Source organism: Danio rerio, chromosome 17, assembly GCF_052040795.2.
Source record: "Danio rerio strain M-AB ecotype USA chromosome 17, GRCz13ab, whole genome shotgun sequence".
NCBI lineage: Eukaryota > Metazoa > Chordata > Actinopteri > Cypriniformes > Danionidae > Danio > Danio rerio.
Genome location: NC_141037.1, coordinates 18,547,548 through 18,568,472, shown reverse-complemented (window position 1 = coordinate 18,568,472; position 20,925 = coordinate 18,547,548). Strand labels below are relative to the sequence as shown.

At 35.9% G+C, this 20,925-nt stretch overlaps 1 protein-coding gene across 37 annotated transcripts in view; it reads left to right on the top strand.

The window, feature by feature from the left end:
• nrxn3a (neurexin 3a) overlaps positions 1-20,925 on the top strand; it is a 546,850-nt gene that overhangs the window by 91,160 nt on the left and 434,765 nt on the right. For 23 of the 37 annotated variants that reach the window (XR_015512694.1, XR_015512693.1, XM_087289302.1 and 20 more), the window contains 2 exons: positions 10,223-10,524; positions 16,687-16,848. Coding sequence is in view for 32 of the 37 variants with exons in the window: in XM_087289302.1 (XP_087145428.1) it covers positions 10,223-10,524; positions 16,687-16,848 (464 nt within the window). In the remaining 5 variants the exon portion in view is untranslated. Of the gene's footprint in view, positions 1-10,222; positions 10,525-12,644; positions 12,690-16,686; positions 16,849-20,925 lie in introns of all 37 variants that reach the window. The other 14 variants (XR_015512691.1, XM_087289299.1, NM_001430850.1 and 11 more) reach the window with 2 other exon arrangements.

The following is a 20,925-nucleotide window of genomic DNA, read 5'->3' as shown; positions in this document are numbered from 1 at the left end:
CAAAGGGATGAATAAATGGTATTGGGTGTTTTAATCTCTGTTGGGTTTTCTGAAAGGCTGGTATTGATTGTGCGTGTGCTACTGTAGGTGGCCAGCAGTATGTCTTCTGATATTGCAGTTTAATTATTGTACACCGTGTACTGTAATGAACACATAACTTTTTGGAGGCAAATCAATTTATTTTCTTGGCCAAGAATCTGGCGAAGAGGATAGTTTTTTTTCTGTAACTTTATATTATGGCCTGGGAAAAAAAAAATTATAACTAAATGAAATTGCAAAAATTAAACGTTTTATTTCAGCTAACTGACAAATAAATATTCATCAATTTATTTTGTTTAAATATGAAAGTAATACATCTGAAAAAAAGAAAATTAAATTTAATATTCCCTGAGAAAAAAATAAATAAACAAAAAAATAAGATTACTGCAGTTTTAACCAAAAACTCAAAACAGAATATTCTGATCCTGAAACATAACCAGCTGCCAAGAAAATATTAATTTTATTTCTACTATTTATAAAGCTAAAATTAAGACTAAAACTTTTTCATGCAAGTAATTATTTCTTTATTTATGAAGTAATTTAAAGATGTGATTATTGCAATAAAATTGTCATAATTTCATGTTTCAGATCATTCGATATTGATAATTATTAAATATTTTATAACCATCCAGTTAGGAATATAAGGATTTTTTAAAAACTTTATTTTAGTTTACCAACATTACTAAAGCAAATAGTTTTAATAGTCAAAAACAAATGTCACGTGTGTATGTGTGCGCCGCTTGCACATGTTCATGCGGTGCATCATACAAGTCACACTCCTCCATTGGAAATGACGAACTGACACTCCAAGATTATTGGCATTGCTTTCAAGGCGTGCGCTCAACAGCCACATTTTAATATTAATATGTAATATAATTTATTGGCAATGGTGTTTGGTCAATAAATATTGATACCGATTTTATCTTCCAGCCCTGCACTATTACTGTATTATAGTATTTTATTGTAATTTGCATATTTACTAAAATAAACTAGTGAGCAGTGAGTTTTTTTATAAACCATCTAACCCCAGACTTTGCAAAAATGCCAAATGTTTAAATATGAATTATATTTAATTACATATTTTTAAATTTATATTACTTACTTTTTAATATAAATATATTATTATTAGAGCAAATATAATAACAATTCCAGAAAAGTGATATTCATTCATTATCTCATTATGAAATTAAATTGATTAATTATCATATTATCTATTTTTTTGTGATTTTTTTTTTAACTTTATTGATTAGATAGCCAAAAATATTTCCTCTTTTTCTTCATATTTTCCACTCTGCACTATTTTGCTGATCATAATGTCAGCATGAGGGCTTCACTCCTATTAAGCATTTAGAGCTGAAGATGACTGTACAGTGTAGAATCTGGCAGGAACGTGGAGCGGTGTCTTCAGTAAAAACAACACCCTGTTTAATTAATAATTGATCAGTACTCTCTCTAGGCACTTTTAACTGTGTGTGTGGATCTCAGGGATGCGGTTACCGCTCTGAGTCCAGCAGGAGGAGACAGATCAGGTGTCGAGGAGCTGTTTGAAGGGCCAGAAACAGCAGCCAGGCTCTGGGGAGAAATAATGTATCTGCTGAGGTGTGGACATGAGCTTCACTGAGGGATAACACTCGGGGTTGTTCTCTGAAAGACTCTTGGAGATTTGCTTGAGTTATATTGAGCAACTGATGGACTTCGATGAGATTTGGAGTTTAGTGGAGGATTTTGATCAAATGCATTCACTTTATTTTACACAGACAAAGCCCTAATGGTATAGTTCACATGAAAATGAAAACTTTCTTTATTTTTTACTTTTTCCAAACCTGTTTTATTTCATTTCTTCTTTTGAACACATAGAAACGTTTTTGAGGAAAGCTGAAAAAAGGTTACCAATAACCATCGACCTCCATAGTATTTATTTTATTTTTTTTTTACAAAAGGAAGCCAATAGTTAAAGGTTTTAAGCTTTCTTCATTATAGATTTTTAACCACTAGAGTAAATGGCATGCATTCAAACATTTTTGGGTGAACTATCATTCATTCATTCATTTTCTACCACTTTTTCCGGGGCCTGGTCGCGGAGGCAGCAGTCTTAGGAGAGAACCGCGGGCCTTCTCCCGGTGGGACATGCCTGCAACACTTCCCTATGTAGGCATCCAGGAGGCATCTGAAACAGATGCCTGAGCCACCTCAGCTTACTTCTCTCGATGTGGAGGAGCAGCGGCTCTACTCTGAGCTCCTTCCGAGTGTCAGAGCTCCTCACCCAGTCTATAAGGGTGCGCACTGCCACCCTTCGAAGGAAACTAATTTCATCCGCTTGTGTCCGGGATCTTGTCCTTTCGGTCATGACCCAAAGCTCATGACCATAGGTGAGAGTAGGATTGTAGATTGACCAGTAAATTGAAAGCTTTGCCTTTATAGGCTCAGCTCCTTCTAGTACATCAATCGCATTACTGCTGCTACTCCGCCTGTCCATCTCATGTTCCATCCTTCCCTCATTCATAAACAAAATCCCTAGATACTTAAACTCCTCCACCTGGGGTAAGGACTCTCCTCCAACCTGGAGATGGCAAACCACCTTTTTCCGGTGGAGCACCATGGCGCAGCCAGGGCCCCACCCTGGAGCCAGGCCTGGGGTTGGGGCTCGTATGAGAGTGCCTGGTGGCTGGGGTTTTTTCCCACGAAACCCGGCCGGGCTTAGCCCAAAGGAGCAACGTGGGACCATCTTCCTGCAGGCCCTTCACCTACAGGGGGAGCTGTAAGGGGCCGGTGCATTGTGGAACGGGTGGTGATTGAAGGTTAGGACCACATCAACCCGGTTAGGATCATGACAACCCGATCGAGAAACTGGCTCTTGGGTGAACGCTCTTAAAAAAAAAAAAAAAACGGATAAGATCCATGCTGTTGTTTTGTTGAAATTTACATAAAAATAGATATTATAGATATGATAGATATAGAAGTATATTTTAACATGTACAAGCTGCCGTTATTTTGATATAATTAAGTTTCTCAGTTCTTTTTAATTATTATTAAGTATTAAGTACTATTAATATTATTTGAGTTTGTTTTCATTTAATATTTCGATTTTATTTATTTAGATTTCATTATTGTAAAATATTAGTTATTGTAATAGTCATCTTTAGTATAGTATAGCTATTTTCATTTTAATACTTTTTGTTTCATTGCTTGTATTTTAGTTTATTAAATGTAAATATGAAAAAAAAACATGAATTTAAGTTCTTGGAAACTAACTGAAAAATAAATAGTTTTTCTACATTTATTTTATAAATTAAATGCATAATCAGTTCAAAACCAGCGCACCTGAAGTAAAATCCCTGTCTCCCCATCAATCACTTATCAATCCCAACACCATCAGTACTTGCTCTAAATTTATTGTTGTTTGTTGTAATTTTTTGTACACTTTTACATGGTAAACCAAACATGTAAAAAGCAGCGTTTATTTTATTTTAAAATCAGAAGAAATCTCTTCAGTAGTTAGCAAAACACATACAGATCAGAGGTCTGTGATATCTGTTGAGCATCTGTGAGTTTCCACATAAATTTTTGTGAGTGCTAGAGAAACTCCTTGACCCTGTTGGTGTGGTCCAGTAATCTCCACAGGCTAAACATTAAGCTCTTTTTTTTTTTCCTGTTCCGTCTAGCCAAATATTAATAGACTTGAGAATCTCTTGAGCACTGTGGGATTTGCGAGTAGCCAAGTACATTGAACTGCCAGTTTTTGACACATGGATGATACGCCATCCTCCTCTGCTGGACAAAACTCTTTCCCAATATTTATCCCGTCATCTTCCATTAGGCTGCATTTTCATATAATCTGAGTCATCTCTCTGACTGCAGAGAAATATTCAAATTTTGGGTCATTCTGCAATTGCATGTATTTGGTGTCCAAAGTCATTATTTCTTTAAGTTTTTGTTTTTGGAATATTCATTTAATCATTCATTTTCTTTTTAACTTAGTCCCTTTATTAATCTGGGGTTGCCACAGCGGAATGAACCGCCAGCTTCTCCAGCACGTTTTTACGCAGCGGATGCCCTTCCAGCCGCAATCCATCTCTGGGAAACATCCACAAACACTCATTCGCACAAACACACACACAAACACACTATGGACAATTTAGTCTACCCACCTGTATTGCATGTCTTTGGACTATAAGGGAAACCGGAGCACCCAGAGAAAACCCACGCGAACGCAGGAAGAACATGCAAACTCCACACAGAAATGCCAACTGACCCAGCCGGGGCTCGAACCAGCGACCTTCTTGCTGTGAGGCAACAGCACTACCTACTGCGCCACTGCGTCACCTTTTTGGAATATTATAATTGTATTTATTTGTCATATTTAGACATTTATTATCACGTACAATAGAGGAGGCATTTAAGCAGTTTAACAAGAGGAGGCAATACACACAAGGAATGCTACTGTGATGCTGTATAGAATGGAAGTGCTAGAATGAGGAGGGGAAGAGTATTTTTCTTTTATAGAGAGAAGAATGTTTCTACAGGTGGTTTGTCAAGCCCACTCACCTATGTGAAGCACTTTTCATAAATGTACATTGTAGTTTTTGTTAAAGTATCTGATGTAAATGTGCAAAATGGGTGCAAGTGTCAGTTAGTTTCAGAGAGTTTGTCAAACCTACTTACCTGTGTGAGGCACACTCAAAATTTCATTTTGTTCTGAGGTTGTCTTATGTTGTGGTGGAGGGGAGAGAAAAGCTGGTCTTGGTTTTGGTCACACTTGGTTCAGTTGTTCCCAGAGAAATGGCTTTTTAGTTGTCATTTAAATGGTATTAGTGAATCAGAAGTCCGTGTGGGAAAGGGAAGATCATTGAAAAGGTTTTGTCACACATCGTCTTGGATCACAATATGTCACAGGCCATGGTAATATTGTATTTTTTTATTTTATTTTTTTGCAAAACATGATTTTCAGAGTATTTCTTTTCTATCATGTATTGTTTGTTGTAATCAAATATTTTATTTTATTTTCCTTTCCTTTGTATTTAGTTTAGTTATTGAAAAAGACATATTCATCATTTTCTAATTCAATGATTTTAAATAGTTTAAAAACAATAGGCTACTGTTTGCTCATGTTAGTTGACATTAGTTAATGGAAATAAAGTTGTAGATTGTTAGTTCATGTTAACTCACACTGCATTAACTAATGTAAACAAGCATGAATTTGGATTTTAATAATGCATTAGTGGGCAGCACCGTGGCACAGTAGGTAGCACAATCGCCTCACAGCATGAAGGTAGCTGCTTTGAGCCACAGCTGGGTCAGCATTTCTGTGTTGAGTTTGCATGTTCTCCTCGTGTTCGTGTGGGTTTCCTCCGGGTGCTCCGGTTTCCCCCACGTATCAAAAAACATGTGGTATAGGTGAATTGAATGAGCTAAATTGGCCGTAGTGTATGAGTGTGAATGAGTGAGTGGATGTTTCCCAGTGATGGGATGCAGCTGGAAGAGCATCCGCTGCGTAAAACAGTTTTCAAGTGCAACTTTTTGATACATTGACAACCTTTTAAAGGACACATAAACCCTTGCAGATTTTATTTATTTTTCTCTATTATGTAATACCTTGGTAATCGCGGTGGCGCAGTAGGAAGTACTGTTTCCTCACAGCAAGAAGGTCGCTAGTTCGAGCCTCGGCTGGGTCAGTTGGCGTTTCTGTGTGGAGTTTGCATGTTCTCTCCGCATTTGCGTAAGTTTCCTCTGGGTGCTCCTGTTTCCCCAGCAGTCCAAAGACATGCAGTACGTGTCAATAGGGTAGGCTTAATTGTCCGTAGTGTATGAGTGTGAATAAGTGTGTATGGATGTTTCCCAGAGATGGGTTGCAGCTGGAAGGGTATTTGCTGCGTAAAACATATGCTGGATAAGTTGGCGGTTCATTCCGCTGTGGTGACCCCAGATTAATAAAGGGACTAAGCTGAAAAGAAAATGAATGAATGAATGTAATGGCTTTAATTCATGCAAACCCACATATTTTTATTCATTTTCTTGTTATTGTTAATTTTTTTTCCCCTCTGTGTGATATCTTAATACTTAAAAGATATAATTGTCATATTTCCCAGTTATTGTACAAGTTTGACAATTAAAAAATAAATAAAATAGGATACCAGAAATAATTATTTTAATAGGTTTTTATTTTCATATTTGCCATTTTTGCATCCGCAGTTATAGAATCACCATTTTGTTGTTCATCAGCTGCACCAAAGTCTCATGCATTTCCAATGGAATCAGTCAGTTTATTTATTTATTTATTTATTTATAACCTTGAGTGTATTACCATGTGAAGTTTATCAGAGGCACTGCAGAAACAGGCATGATGAGAAAATCCACAACCCTGCAGACTCCCTTAGTCCAGTGCAAAACAGCTCAAGACATCTTTACCTGCTCTGTTAAAACACAAACTACATCCACTAATGCTGATGGCTGAGGTGGAGCATAGACTTGGACGTGTGACTGTTTTGTCAACATTTGGGCCGAAAATCTATCGACCTCACAATGGCCCAAATGAAGCGCTGATAAATCAATGGTGTCATTAGTGTTACGGTCCTCCTCTGGCCACCTGATGTAAATGATGTTCACTGTTGGTTTGGAGGATATGTGTGTGTTATGTGTGCATCTCTGTGGCTTGGTGATTAATGGACTGGGGACCATAGAGACCTAGAGTGAACTGATTTCCATGAGTGTGGATGCAGTAGATTATCTACTCTGAATCCCAATGACCAATGGGAGCTTAGCATGCAGTCACTAACACTTGAAGTCAGTTTGATGTCGGAATTTGTTTTTCTCTTAATACACAAGAAGACATTTGTTCTCAAAATTGATCTACCAACTTTGAAATGATTTAATTGCTCAGTTGACTTTTTTCAGATTTAATTTTTTATTATAGATGATATTCATGATTTGAGGACAGTGGCTCAGTGGTTTGCACTGTGACCTTACAGCAAGATGGTCACTGGCTTGAGTTACTGTGCGTTCACACCAAAAGCGGTGAGAGCATCTAAGGTCCTTCAGCTCCGGTGGCAAGAGCGTCAAAATTCGCAACATTGATCTCGTATTTAAATGGGCCATTGTAGCGCATCAGTTACATTCCTGCATAAAACATGCTTTCTACCATAAAAATGTTGCACATTTTTTTTTATCAAATTCATTTAACAATGGAAGATCAAGTTGCATGTGGTGTGGCTTTGCTCCACTTGATAATCCAATGCGTCTATTTGTCTGAAATATCCTGAAGCAGCAATACTGTTTTGTACTGTCGCATGAGATTCCCGTTTTTTTTTACTATAAAATAAATATATAACATTAATGTACATCGGTAACTCGCTTATTTAATGCATGTTCCTGTAAGAAAACATTGTAAATACTGGAAATCCGGCGACAACAATAATCAAACCCTTGGGAACAACTGTGGTCGGAACCAAAAATCACAGGTCTATGTTCTCCTCTCAAGCGGTGGATTTCTACATTCTGATTGCTTGCCGCTGAACCGCATCATAGCTTATTGCCATAAAGGTGATTTGATTTAAACTCTTCTGCGCGCCTACATGAATGATTTCCAGCTACTTTGATGCTCTAGCCGCTTTCGGTGTGAACGTATGGTTACAGGTCTTGCGCTCCCGCAAGGTTTCATTCTGCACCCGACCACTCCCGCTGTACTGTATATTCAGCCATTGGTTTCCAAAATCGTACGTTTAAATTGGGTTTTTAAATTGGGTTTTTAAATTGGGTTTAAATTACCAACTACTACCAGCTACTGTATGATGCATGAAAAAGACTCTCACATCAAATTTGACTGATGTGGGTTTTCTAACAGTAAACTGACTATTTTCTACTGCAAACTGAAAGACAGCGCACCTTCACTTGTATCTCTCATGTTAGTAAATGCTCTGAAGACTTTAATGCCGATGATAGATGCACAGACTGTGGGGAAAAAAAGGCATATGCAGTAAACACTGGTCCATGCGTTCATCATGTGTAACAGTTGTGAGCACTGGCTGTACCGGAGCTCAATAAGAATGAGGAAATCCCAGATATGCTGTTCCGAAATAATGTTGGGACTGAAGCGCTGTATTGTTAGACCGCCTGCTCCTATTCAAATTACACCAGAGTTACCGACCGCTACCGCATTTTATTCGCCAATTTATTTCCACGACGCAAAAAATCTGTTCCGGTCCCACGGCTCTCGTGGTATGCAGACCTCTAGTTCGAGTCCTGGCCGGGCCAGTTGCTATTTCTGTGTGGAGTTTGCATGTTCTCCTTATGTTCGCATGGGTTTGCTCCAGGTGCTTTGGTTTCCCCCAGAGTTCAAAGACATGTGCTATTGGAGAATTGAATGAACTGAAATTGGCCTTAGTGTATAAGTGCTTGTGTGAATGCGCTAGTGTATGGATGTTTCCCAGTACTGACTTGTGGCTGGAAAAGCATCCACTGATTAAAACATATGCTGGAATAGTTGGCAGTTCATTCCACAGTGGCAACCCCTCATAAGGCACTACGCTGAAGGAAATTCAATGAATAATATTCATGATCCAATTAAATTATGATGGAAAAATTTAAGATATGTCCTATTGTTGTTATTTGTCATTATTATTATTATTATTATTATTATTATTTACTTAGAAAAATCCCTTACCCCAGTAAAATTTTTCTTCTTAGTTTGATGTTTTGTGTATAGACAACAATGCAGTCAATACGATTTCCTTTCACACAGATCCAGGTAAAAAGATGAAAAATACTGTATTATGCATGGAAGCATCACAAACAGAGTGTATGGTCCATTATTATGTTGATTTTCAAACACTTTTGAGTGCCAATGGAGTGGACACAAAATATGAGTAAACATGGTCACCATTTTTCAATCATGTTTTGATAGTTCACAAGAAGATGATAATGATTAAATTTTTTATTTTTTTTTAAGTTTGTTTGTTGTACAGTTTGAAACATGTGGTAGGAGTTAGCATTTACAGGCTACAAAACTCTGTCATACAAAATAAATGGCGCAAAACTCACACTACACATCCTCTGAAGGAATGTAATGAGCAAATGCTTAATGTAATGTGTTTTTATATAACGCATTTATCCCCCAAAGCGCTTTACAATCATGAGAGGGGTCTCACCACACCACCACTAATCAAACATCAAACAGATCACACCAAACACAATAATGATAGATATTGACCTTTATTGCAATGATTAAGTTGTTGGTGGCTACGAGCCACAAAATCACAACAAATTGGCCTAAAACACTAAATGGCATAGTTTCTTTAGTTATTTGTTGCTACTTTCTCAGCATGTTGTTGGCTTGCTGTTGTCTGATGTTTTTTAACGAGTTATGACTAGTTATTAGAGAGACACACTCACTATTGCAGATTTAAAAAGTGAAAGTAAAATGACTATTTTGTTTTATGTTTCTTCTTTGGGGTATTACAGTCATTGCAGCAATCACAGTTGTCTGAAACAGCTTCTCTTGGACTGAACACAATTAGATGGTTATTTAATTATTGCGACAGGCCTCTTTGTGGCATGTTATAGGTTTGACAAAAATTATTTTATCCCCAGTTTGAGGAATGTGCAATTTTTAAAAAAGATAACCAATGTTAGAAGATGCATGCATGGTCATATTGCAGGACGACGATGCAAAGCGATATCAAAGAAAGCTTTATTTTCACACATTAACACCACTAAAAGTCTTTGAGATGTGCTGGAGTAGTCTTTTCAGTTGGGTAAATCCTCTCCAAAAACAAATAAATCTAAATGCCACTTTAAATGCAGCCTCTGCATCATCTGTGGAGGATCTCATAGATCAGGCATATGGTTAAAGTTTGAGGAGCTTAAACAGACTTGATGTTGATGGATTGTGGGGCACTGCAACTTCTTGAATCATGACTCAGACGTGCTACACAAACACTGTGAACATTAGTGCATACGGTATATGCCTCAACGAGGGAAATGATCTCATTGATGATCTCATCAGATTTATGGCTTCAAACGCGCAGCACTTTGAGTGTTTTGCTGCCCACTCTGCCTTTTGAAGTGCGTCATCTTGTTTCATTTGGTCTGATCTTGAGTGGTCAGTTTTTTGGAAAGCTTCCATAATTCATAGAGTTGAGTTTATTTTGATTTCAAGAAGCTCTAATAGCATTTATCTCCTCTTTTGTAGCACGAGAAGAGAATGTGGCCACTTTCCGAGGCTCGGAGTTCTTCTGCTACGACTTATCTCAGAATCCCATCCAGAGCAGCAGTGATGAGATCACGTTGTCCTTCAAGACCTGGCAAAGAAATGGGCTTATCCTCCACACGGGCAAATCAGCGGACTACGTCAACCTGGCCTTGAAAGATGGGGCTGTTTCATTGGTCATCAACTTGGGTTCCGGAGCCTTCGAGGCCATTGTCGAACCTGTCAATGGCAAATTCAATGACAACTCTTGGCATGATGTGAAGGTCACGCGCAACCTCAGACAGGTAACGCTAAAAATACAAAATAAAAGTGTTTTATTGATGCCATTCAGAGCTAAATGCTTCAAAATATTGGTTAAATTTAAGTTAGATCTTTTTTTGAGTTCTCCGAAATGCTAACGTAACTGTTTCTTCTCTGAGTTCTTCTACCTTGCCTCATGTTTTGCCTCCTCAGGCAGTTACCTATGTCTGAAGCTATCAGAAGTGTGATGGCTTCAAGAGGCTGTCTCTCTCACCCGTCTAGATATTCACCTCGCTTCTCCAAATAGTCTGTCTTATCAGGGCAACGGGGAGAGGCTCCATCCAACCTCAACCGTTCCATTTACTCACAGCCAATCTTTGTTGAACTGTTAAATCACTCCGCCGCTGCATTTTAAAATATGTAAATAGTTTGGGTGGTTTTGCCCCTCAGGAGTGAAAGGATGTTGCTTTTGCGCGGGAGTGTGTGTGGAGGCGCGAGTGCCCACAAGCATAAGCTATTTTTGCTCTGATCCACTTGGACTGTCACTTTTTTTCCCGCTTTGTTTAATAGCTGTTTTACTATTACGCCAAGAACATGCATTAGAATTACCTTATACAATTGCCTGAGGAAAGTCGAAACAATATGAATCACAACAAAGTGCCAGCTAGATAGAGGTCAGCAGTTGTGGTTGTAGTAGAAAGCGGCATGTTATGAAACATTACATTGGAAGGCAGGGGTGTAATGGATAATGGTGAATTTGTGATTCGTCGGATCACAACTCGCGGTTCGAAACGCACATAACCCACGGATTAGTAATTTTTTACTTGTACTTGTAGATTAATCCTTAATTTGTAAGGATTGCGGAGAGATCACCTCTCGGGGCGTTCAAATCACATGTATGGAGGCATTTAAGCTATCCTGTAAAAACTACTGATGGTAAAAGAAGACGTTGTGGTTGGTTATTTGGGATGTGGTGGGTTTCTTAGTTTATTAAAGGTGTTTTCGTCACTACCTGTTTAGCCTGTATTAATGCATTCAGTGTAAGCTGCACGATTATCATTAAAAGATCGGTATCTCAACACTCATGCAGCATAAATTATAAATGATGGTGATCTTTATTAATCCTAAGAGATTTCAGTCTTTTGAGTTAGTTATGAATTTACAAAACAGTCAAATAATGGTGGTTTGGCGGTATGGGTTGCGCATAGGGAGGTTTGGCTCTTTAATGTTTATTGCCACCCTTTGATTGAAAATACAGGAGAAATACATAAATTACCTTCACGCCATGATAACAGGATAGAATTGTAAAATACAGGAGAATCCCGGGAAAAACAGGAGGGTTGACGGGTATGGCTTATGGTAAAGATTAAAATCACCATCATGCGCTTAAAAGTTGTAGGCAGCAATTACATTATTTAACTAATAGGTGGCAGCCATCAAAAATATGCCACTAAATAATTCTTCAAAAAATGACACATCTAGCAATGAAACATGAAGTTTAATGTGAATAACTGAATCATTTATTGAAAATGAGTTTCAAAATAAATATATTGTACAAATTATAATGTTAGATATCTGCATTTAGCGTGATCAGAAACAGTAGTAGAAACAGTGAATTTTTCACAGTGCTGAATATTTTACAATTTATTTTTATTCAACTGATTATTTCTTTATTTTATTTTATGAAACCAAAAGTCTTTCAGTGCTGTTTTTGTAATAAATGGAAAGCAAAATACATTTGTTTCCTACTCTTTTTGGCTGATCTGAAAAAGGTCCAATCCGAATCGTGAGATTTGTGATCTGTTACACCACTATTAGAAGGGATCTAAAAAAAAAATAAAATCTAGATGTATTTTAGTTAGGGAAAAATACTGTCTGTGTTCTTTTTCAAGTGAGTATGCGCTCTAATATTTTGAACAGAAGCCAGAGAAATTTTGGAGAATGTGGCTATGATCCTTTTTCTTTTCCACCTTTTCTTACTCACTCATATGCTTTGCTTGTCTATGGATAACATTTGTTCAGATCCAAACTAACCACTCATGAACCATTAACTAATTTACTAAACAGAACCTAAACTAATCATAACTTCATTTGCGTTTATTCCATTTTATTAACAACCCTTTTGTTCATTGTTTAATTTCCTTTCTTCCCCCTTTTCTCAAAGCATTCAGGTATTGGACACGCTATGGTAAACAAACTACATTGTCTGGTAGATATCATTCTTATTGTCCTTTTTTGGGTTTACCGTGTGTTTTCCTGGCCCTCTTTCTTCTTTTTTGGGGTTTCATGGCATCATAAAAAATAGACAGTCTGGGGTTTGTATTTCGGGGATTTCCTTTTCAGTTCAAATTGTCTTCATCCCATTTTTCGCCACAGCTTCACCGCCATTTCCCTTCTTTGAACTTCCTCTGTGGCCCTTTTTTTAAGTTTTGAAGGCTTAGTCTTTTTTAAAAAGCCCTTGTTTTTTGTTTTATTTTCCAAGTCAAATACTGACAGAAACTGGCAGAAGCTTTCCAAAATGGGAAAAGTGTCAAAAACAACAGCATACAAAGTGCAAGAATAAAAAAAGCTACTTCAGCAATGGAGCTCTGACAGTTGATTCCAGTTGTTTGCGCATGCCATGCTGACCTGTCCTTGTGTTACTAACACCAAAACTCTTGTGTGAGCAGCCCACCATCTGCCCAGTGTCCTGTCTTGTCTGTATCGTGGTGAAGGTCATGACTTCCTGTGTCTTCCCTCATTACCTCTCATGGCTTTTGCTCTGTTCTGGTGTGCTGCTTCCTTTAGCATGTTGTGTCTGATTCCATGTTTTTTTGCATGCTTCCATGTTTGCAGTGGTTGTATACCTCACTGTTAACCCTTTTATTAGGAAAAAAACATGTAAAATCTGTGTTGCATGCTTTTTTTGGTAGCATTAGCTAGGGGTGTGCGTTTAGTTTCTGATAAGTATATGATAATAACATTTATTTAAGCTGACATATTTTAGTGCCAATAACTTTGCAAAAAAAAACAATCAAACACTTCCTGAGAATCCAGAACATCAAGTGCATGTTGAAGCCTATTTGAAGGCAGTTAGAATGGGAAGTTATGAAAGCAATACATTTACTTGTTGTTGTTGTAATTTACAGGGAATGATAAAATAGATTGTTCACACAAAAATAAAAAATTCACTCTTCACAAAACCTGTTTGAGGTAATTCTTCTGTTAAACACAGAGAAGATAGTTTTTAAAAATGCAGGTAGTTGGTACCCATTGACTTACATAATATTTTTTCTTCTACTATGGTAGTCTATAGGTGCCACAGCCAGCATTCTTCAAAATATCATCTTTTGTGTTCAACAGAAGAACGAAACTCATAAAGGTGTAAAACCATGAGGAGGAGTAAATGATGAGGTCATTTTCATATTCGGGTGAACTATGCCTTCAACTACATAACACAAGTAATCAGCTTGTGAGCAAAATGTCATTTAATTTTATAAAACACTTCAAAAATGAAGTTAGCGTTCAAGTTAATGTTGCTTGAATTGCATTTTACACATAATACAGTCATCCTTTGCCTGTTCCAAATAAAGTTGGCACAAATATTTCTGTCTCAAAGCAACACTGCTGTGTTGTTTGCAGAATTAATCTTGGTTTGAATTAATCATTTGAGTGAGAAACTGCATTTCCATTGCCCTTCAAATTGCACAAACTGAAATTAACATTATGTATTTGTTTATGTTTGGTTCCGTCCCAAAATGAATGTTACTCTCCTTCCTTTTGACCTATTACACTTGGGCTCATAACACAGCAAATTGAAAATCTTTCTAATATACCACATAACACGCTGACCCACATAAAAGTCACATGACGATTTTTAAAGATACTTGTATGCATTTATTTGTAGAAATTGGATTCCTTGGGCATGATGCACGAGGCACTACAAGGGACATTATTGAATTGTACAACTTAAAAAAGTTGATCTGTTCAGCCGGAAATTTGAATCCATGAGTCCTCTGTACAGTTACTTTACAGAAGTGCCTCATACTGGGTCTCTCCCAAATATAAAAGCCTTTCCTTTCATTAATGCCTGAATAATGTGCCTACGTCTTGTTTGCATTCAAAATAATTGCTAGTGGCTGTGATATAAATTCCATAAACTGACCAACATCCGCCATAATGATTTTCCGAATGAGTTATCGGGGAAAGAAAAAGTTAAAAACACTTAAGCCGCTTTTCCACTATCAGGCTGAATGCTTCTGTTTGCTAAACTGCTTCATTTCGGGCCTATTCGGTTCAGTTAGCATGGAAACCATTTCATTTTCTATGGTGAAGCTGATAGTAGAACTCTTTGGAATGTAATACAGATGTGTCAATCATTGCTTTGGTAACATAAGTGTAATGCAATCAGCCATATGAAACATAAGATATTTCTATTTTTGGGACTCCTTTTTTCTGATATTTACGTTATATATAGGGATATTTACTCTTTAGAATGTAATACACATGCGTCAGTGTTACATCTATTCCATTCAATGGTCATGGGGGAATGAAGAGAAAAACATTATGCCAGTTGTAATTATTGCTACCATTTGCAATAGATGAGGAACAACAAGACGCCAAAGTGCTATTTAGATAAACTTGCTTATTATAAACAAGCTGTGTTTTTTTTAAATATTTATGGAAAAATAAAGTTTCACACAAAATGAGTTAAAAATAAGACAATGATTTCATCAAAAATAATTAACCAAGTTTAACAGACATAAGGAGGACAAAGCGGAGGGACTGTGCCAAAGAAAAGAATATTACAAAAATCAACTAACTAAGCCAATAAACTCTTCCCCTAGAACTACAAAATAAAACAAAAATTAAACCTTCAACGTGTGAGACATCGTATCTTACTTGCATCTCCTCCATCTAGAATAATACACTGATAAGAAGTTCACACTCCAGTTCTCAAGAGTTTGAAAAAACATTTTAATTTACATGGCAAACAAAGCACACCAACAAAAGTTAATCAAACAGTGATTGATCAAAGCAAAAGGAGAAGAAACACTCAAGTTCACATTAAACGCCGGCTATCCCAAACTGATCGCAACTGCAGCGCAACGATTGGAGCTATTCTTTATTTGCTTCATCAGTCCATGTCCCGGATAACTGACATCCAATACAGCCAACCTGCGTGTCCTATAAACGCAAAATGAAACCAGCAAAAGCGAAACAACAGTCCCCAAACTGTATAACGTCATAGACTTAACAGTTAGTCATTGCCTTGGTAACATAAATGTAACGTAAACAGCAATATGGACGATAATTAGATATGTTTAAAAAAATAAATAAATAAAAAAAAACATGAAACATTTACTCTTTAAAATGTAAAACAAATGTGTCAATCCTTGTCTTGGTTACATAAGTGTAATGTAAACAGCAATATGGACGATAATTAGATATGTCTAAAAAAAAAAAAAAAAAAAAACATGAAACATTTACTCTTTAAAATGTAAAACAAATGTGTCAATCCTTGTCTTGGTTACATAAGTGTAATGTAATCAGCAATATGGGCGATAATCAATTATTTCAGTTTTGAGTACCCTTTTTTCTGATATGTACTTTGTTAAATAAAAAAAGACATAAAGCGCTCTTTCCTCTAGCTAGCTATGGAGAAAGAATTATAAACATAGTTTTTTGGTTTCTAAATTAATTGGCTTTTTTGAATAAATAATTTGAATGAATGATTCAATTACTTATTAATGCATGGCTTTCCGGCACCAATTGGTAATTTTATGACAGGCCTCAACCATCCCAAAAAATACTAAGATTTGTGTCAAAATCGCACACCCCTAGTTTTAGCATTATGAATGCATGCTAATATTTCTGTCTACTAACCCAGTGTTGCACAGAATTTCAAATAAATCAAGCACAAGCAATTTGTCTGTAGTTTGTCACATAACACTAATCCCTCAAAACTAACCAGAATACCATTTCTGACACCATCAAGGATAAAGAAAATATGCCGGCAAATATTTTCTTTACCTGTCCTTTGTAAAGTCCACCAACACTAGACAAGAACGGCCTACTCAAAGTCTTGAAGTGCAGGTACACAATCAAAGACAGACCACAACCAGCAAGACGAAGCAAACCTATTCCTGGTAGAATCGCCATCACAACCTTGACGCTCATGAATGGATTTTTCCCTCTTCTTTTTTTTTGTCGTTCCTCTCAATCAGGTGACGATATCTGTGGATGGCATCCTGACCACGACAGGCTACACGCAGGAAGACTATACAATGCTGGGATCAGATGACTTTTTCTATGTCGGTGGATCTCCGAGTACAGCAGACTTACCTGGGTCGCCCGTCAGCAACAACTTTATGGGTTGCCTGAAAGAGGTAGGTTGTCAAACTCCATTGCAATTTTTCGTCTACATGCATCATATCAGAGTGTCCTTGTCTGGACTGGGAGGGAACAAGTTTGAATAGACCATAGTCTGAGCAGAATAATAGATTCAGTACAGCTTATCTTGTGAAAAAGATAGAGCAGACATCATAACCTGTGGTGTGTTTCTCTAATGAAATCCACTGGAGTTATACAGGTTTTTTTTCTTTTTTTTTTTTTTTGGGCTTGACGCAAAATTGTTTCAGGCGTATTTAATTTGACTTTTCAATTGTGATGATTCATTTGATTAAGGTTTCAGAGGACAGAGAAGAAGATGAGGTGATTGAATGAGATGAGACTTTGCATAATCATATGCATCAGGCTCAGAAAGGGAACTCCGAAGAGATTGTTTTGAACAATTGGACGTGTAGACATCTGTGACTCTCCATCGGAAGAATCTTTAAAGATAACAAATCATGTTTTACCATTAAACTATTGTTATTCAATGTATATTTTAAAATAAAACAATATACTGAACATATTAATTTAAAAAATACACCTGGCAAGGTTTTACATGCAGGATATAGAAGTGGCCACTCATACACACTGATATTTATTGAAAACGGAATAAAAAGCAGTTGTTGACTTGTTAAAAAAATAGTTTGATTATGAAACATATTTTATAAAGTATAGTTTCAAATGATATAAGAAAATGTTACTATACAATATTTCAAGGGAAATGTTTAAGAAAGTGTCTCCTGGAAGAATTTTAGAATATTTATCACTAACTAAATTGATAGATCTTATATTTTAAGTATTGTTATTATCAGTATAATGCCAGTTTATTAAGAAGCTGCTATGTTTGTAAATTATGTATTGAATATTTATTAACCTTATTTATTGCCATGATTATAGCTGATGCTGCTGATTTGGTTAGATGGTTTGATTTTTAATAAAAAAAAGCATACAAAATAAACAAACAAACAGTATAAATGCATAAATAAATGTATAGAATTAAAGAATAAAAAAAAAAAAAAATCAAATAATCAAATAAAAATAATTATTAAAATAAATAAATATTGAACTTAATTCATAACTTTTCATCTTACTAAGTATGTTTAATACTTTTAAATAATAAAATGTAGTGCTGGACTGAGAAAAGGGTAAAGCCTAGTGGTTTCAATGAAATGGTTAAACTATATAACTAGTTAAAATAGTTCAACTTGATTTTGATCATAACACAAAACTGACTCATAAAAATTAAAACTAATATATAACAATAATGAGAAAAACTGTATCTTTTATGAAAGTGCATATTATGTTAGTAGTCAAAAACACTTTGGTAACACTTTAGTTTAAGTAGTAATTCTCACTATTAACTATAGACTTATTACCTGTCTGGATTTTTATTAGTACTTATAAAGTGCATATTTCCACCAGTGATGATACACAGCCACATCGCACTGCTAAAAGTGTGATATTGTGTTTATACAACAGATTGACGGCATATTCGTGTATATAAAGTATTTGAATGATTCTAACATAATGTCTGAAGTGTTGACAAAACAGGTAATTTTGCTGACATTATTAGATTATAAGGCTGAAAGGCATGAAATTCCATCAGTCGACAGATTTCTCTGTTGCAATCAGTTTACAACAATTAACCCAGAAAAAGCCAAAGCAACGCAATCACCAGAGTACTGTTGTGTTTGTGATAAGAAAAACGCTAAAAGAGACGCTAAACACATGCGGGCATTTCTACTTTCTTTCTGTTTACTGAACTTGTCTGCCGTAGTGAAAACTTTACTTTAGCATTACCACAACATACAAAAGAGAGAGAGATCAACTTAGAAAGTGACTTACCAGTTTAATAATGATTTGATCAGCTGTATTTTAAAATTGTGCTGGGTTTCTCCTCCTCTAAGGGTTTATTATCTCTATCGTTTTCTTTCGGATGGACAACGTCAGCCATCGTTGGTCTGCTCAGAATGGCAGGCTAATGGCCGCTTTCGCAGTGTCTCACAGAAATTATAAATATTTTAAAATAGGCACTATATTTGTAAATAAACTGCATAGTTGCAATCTAAACAGCCACATTCTCGACTAAAAAAGCCTCAAAAGTACATTGCCCAACAGCAGCAATATTTGTCAAGCTGTAGAGTATCCTCAGCTTTTTGCTGTATTTGGGTGGAGTAATACACAAGGGTGAAGGGTGAAAAGGGGGTATGAGTGCTGTTACTGGCAGAATATTGCACGGCTATCAGCCAATCAGATTTAAGAATTAGACAGAACTGTTGTATTTTATATATATATATATATATATATATATATATATATATATATATATATATATATATATATATATATATATATATATATATATATATATACACTGTGAGCTGGCTGGTCTTTCCCAGAAAGATTGGGAAAAGGGTTTTGGGAGAGTTATTACAAACTACAAGACACGTCGTCACCATTTGTTGTCGAACTAACAGTTGGAGGGGCGTGGTTAAATATGTGAGCCACGCCCAGTACCTCAGACAGACGTAATCTGACAATCTGTCTAAAAGCAAACAGAAAGAGATTTTGCAGATTTAGGTTTTACATTACAAGAACAAACTATTTTTTTCTTAATGACAGGCAAAGATGATTTATTCACCACAAACTAGCAATGTGAGCTAACAAAATTCTAAGGTTAGTTTTGATTTCATTTGCAATTTACTATCAATAATTGTACCTATAAAACAAAGTGTGACCAAAGTTGCATTAATGAATTCATTTATTATGTTTAATTCATTTAGTTTCTTTCAATCTAAGCAGATTTCAAGAAATTCTCCATCACTCCGAGAGCCATTATACGCTGTTTGCGGAAGTCAGATGCTAATTTCTTTGATCAGCTGTTCGTTTCCACATTTCTCAGTTGTCAGGTTTTGGATTACATTATCAGCAAATGGACTAATCTTTAATTTAGCTGGAAATAGGCAATTACTCTGGTGTGCGGCTGCCGGTGAGATCCTCCATTAATTCATTCGGAACAAACAGCAGACAACAGAACCTCCTCTTCGCAAGTGAGCTCTACAACAGCTTGCTATCTTTTAATGACCCGCCATCAAGCTATCACTGCCGTTTCCATCACAGACCAACCCTCCTATCGCATGGCTAAAAACCTGCAACATCGGCGTTTGTGCAAAAAAAAAAAAAAAAACACATTTCTTTTGCTCTTTGCTGTGCTGAGTTCGAATAAACTGCTAGCCATGTCAGAGATTACAGTAATCAGCCTCATATGTGCTGCAGTATAGCGAATGCTTACATAACACTGCTGCGTTAGGTGGCTAAATAGAATGCTAAGAGCGGCTCAAGACGAGATATCTGAACTTGTATACATTCTTCAACCACCCAAGAGTGGCCGTAATTATAATTACTTCAGACTCTTCTCGCTTTCTCTTACTCTGAGCTTAATAATGAAAAGACATTTTTACTGTATGTGCTTCTCTGCTTCAAGGCAAGGTGCGGCAGATGAATAGGGTGAAAAAGTTAACTAATATCACTATACTTCACCAGGATTGCATTAATAGATTTTTTTAAGCTTTCCAAAAGGTTATATTTAAATATGAAAATTCTGTAATATTTAGTGAGATACGGATTGAATTGTGTACATTTCTAGCACAGAAAGATGAGCATTAAATGAAGTTACTGTTTATCTTATAATTATTTTAAACACAGCAGACTCAAATGTTTTAGTTAAAGAATTTTCAGTGTCTCTTTTTATCACTTTGTAAGTAAATTAATACTTCAATCAGCAATAAATAAATAAATAAATGAATAATAATAGTAATAATAATATTCAAAAAACAGCATATTTTTAAATATAAAAATATTATAAACTTATAAAAAAATAAATATTGTTTAACATAAATGTTACCTTTTTATTGACTTTTATTTTTATTTATTTATTTTTATTTATTTTATTTATATTAATTCATATTTACATCATGTCATTTATTATGTTTATGGAAAGACATAAGAGAAGATAAAAAATTATATAATTAACTAAAGAGTTAAAAATATTAAGATTAACTGGATGAATATCT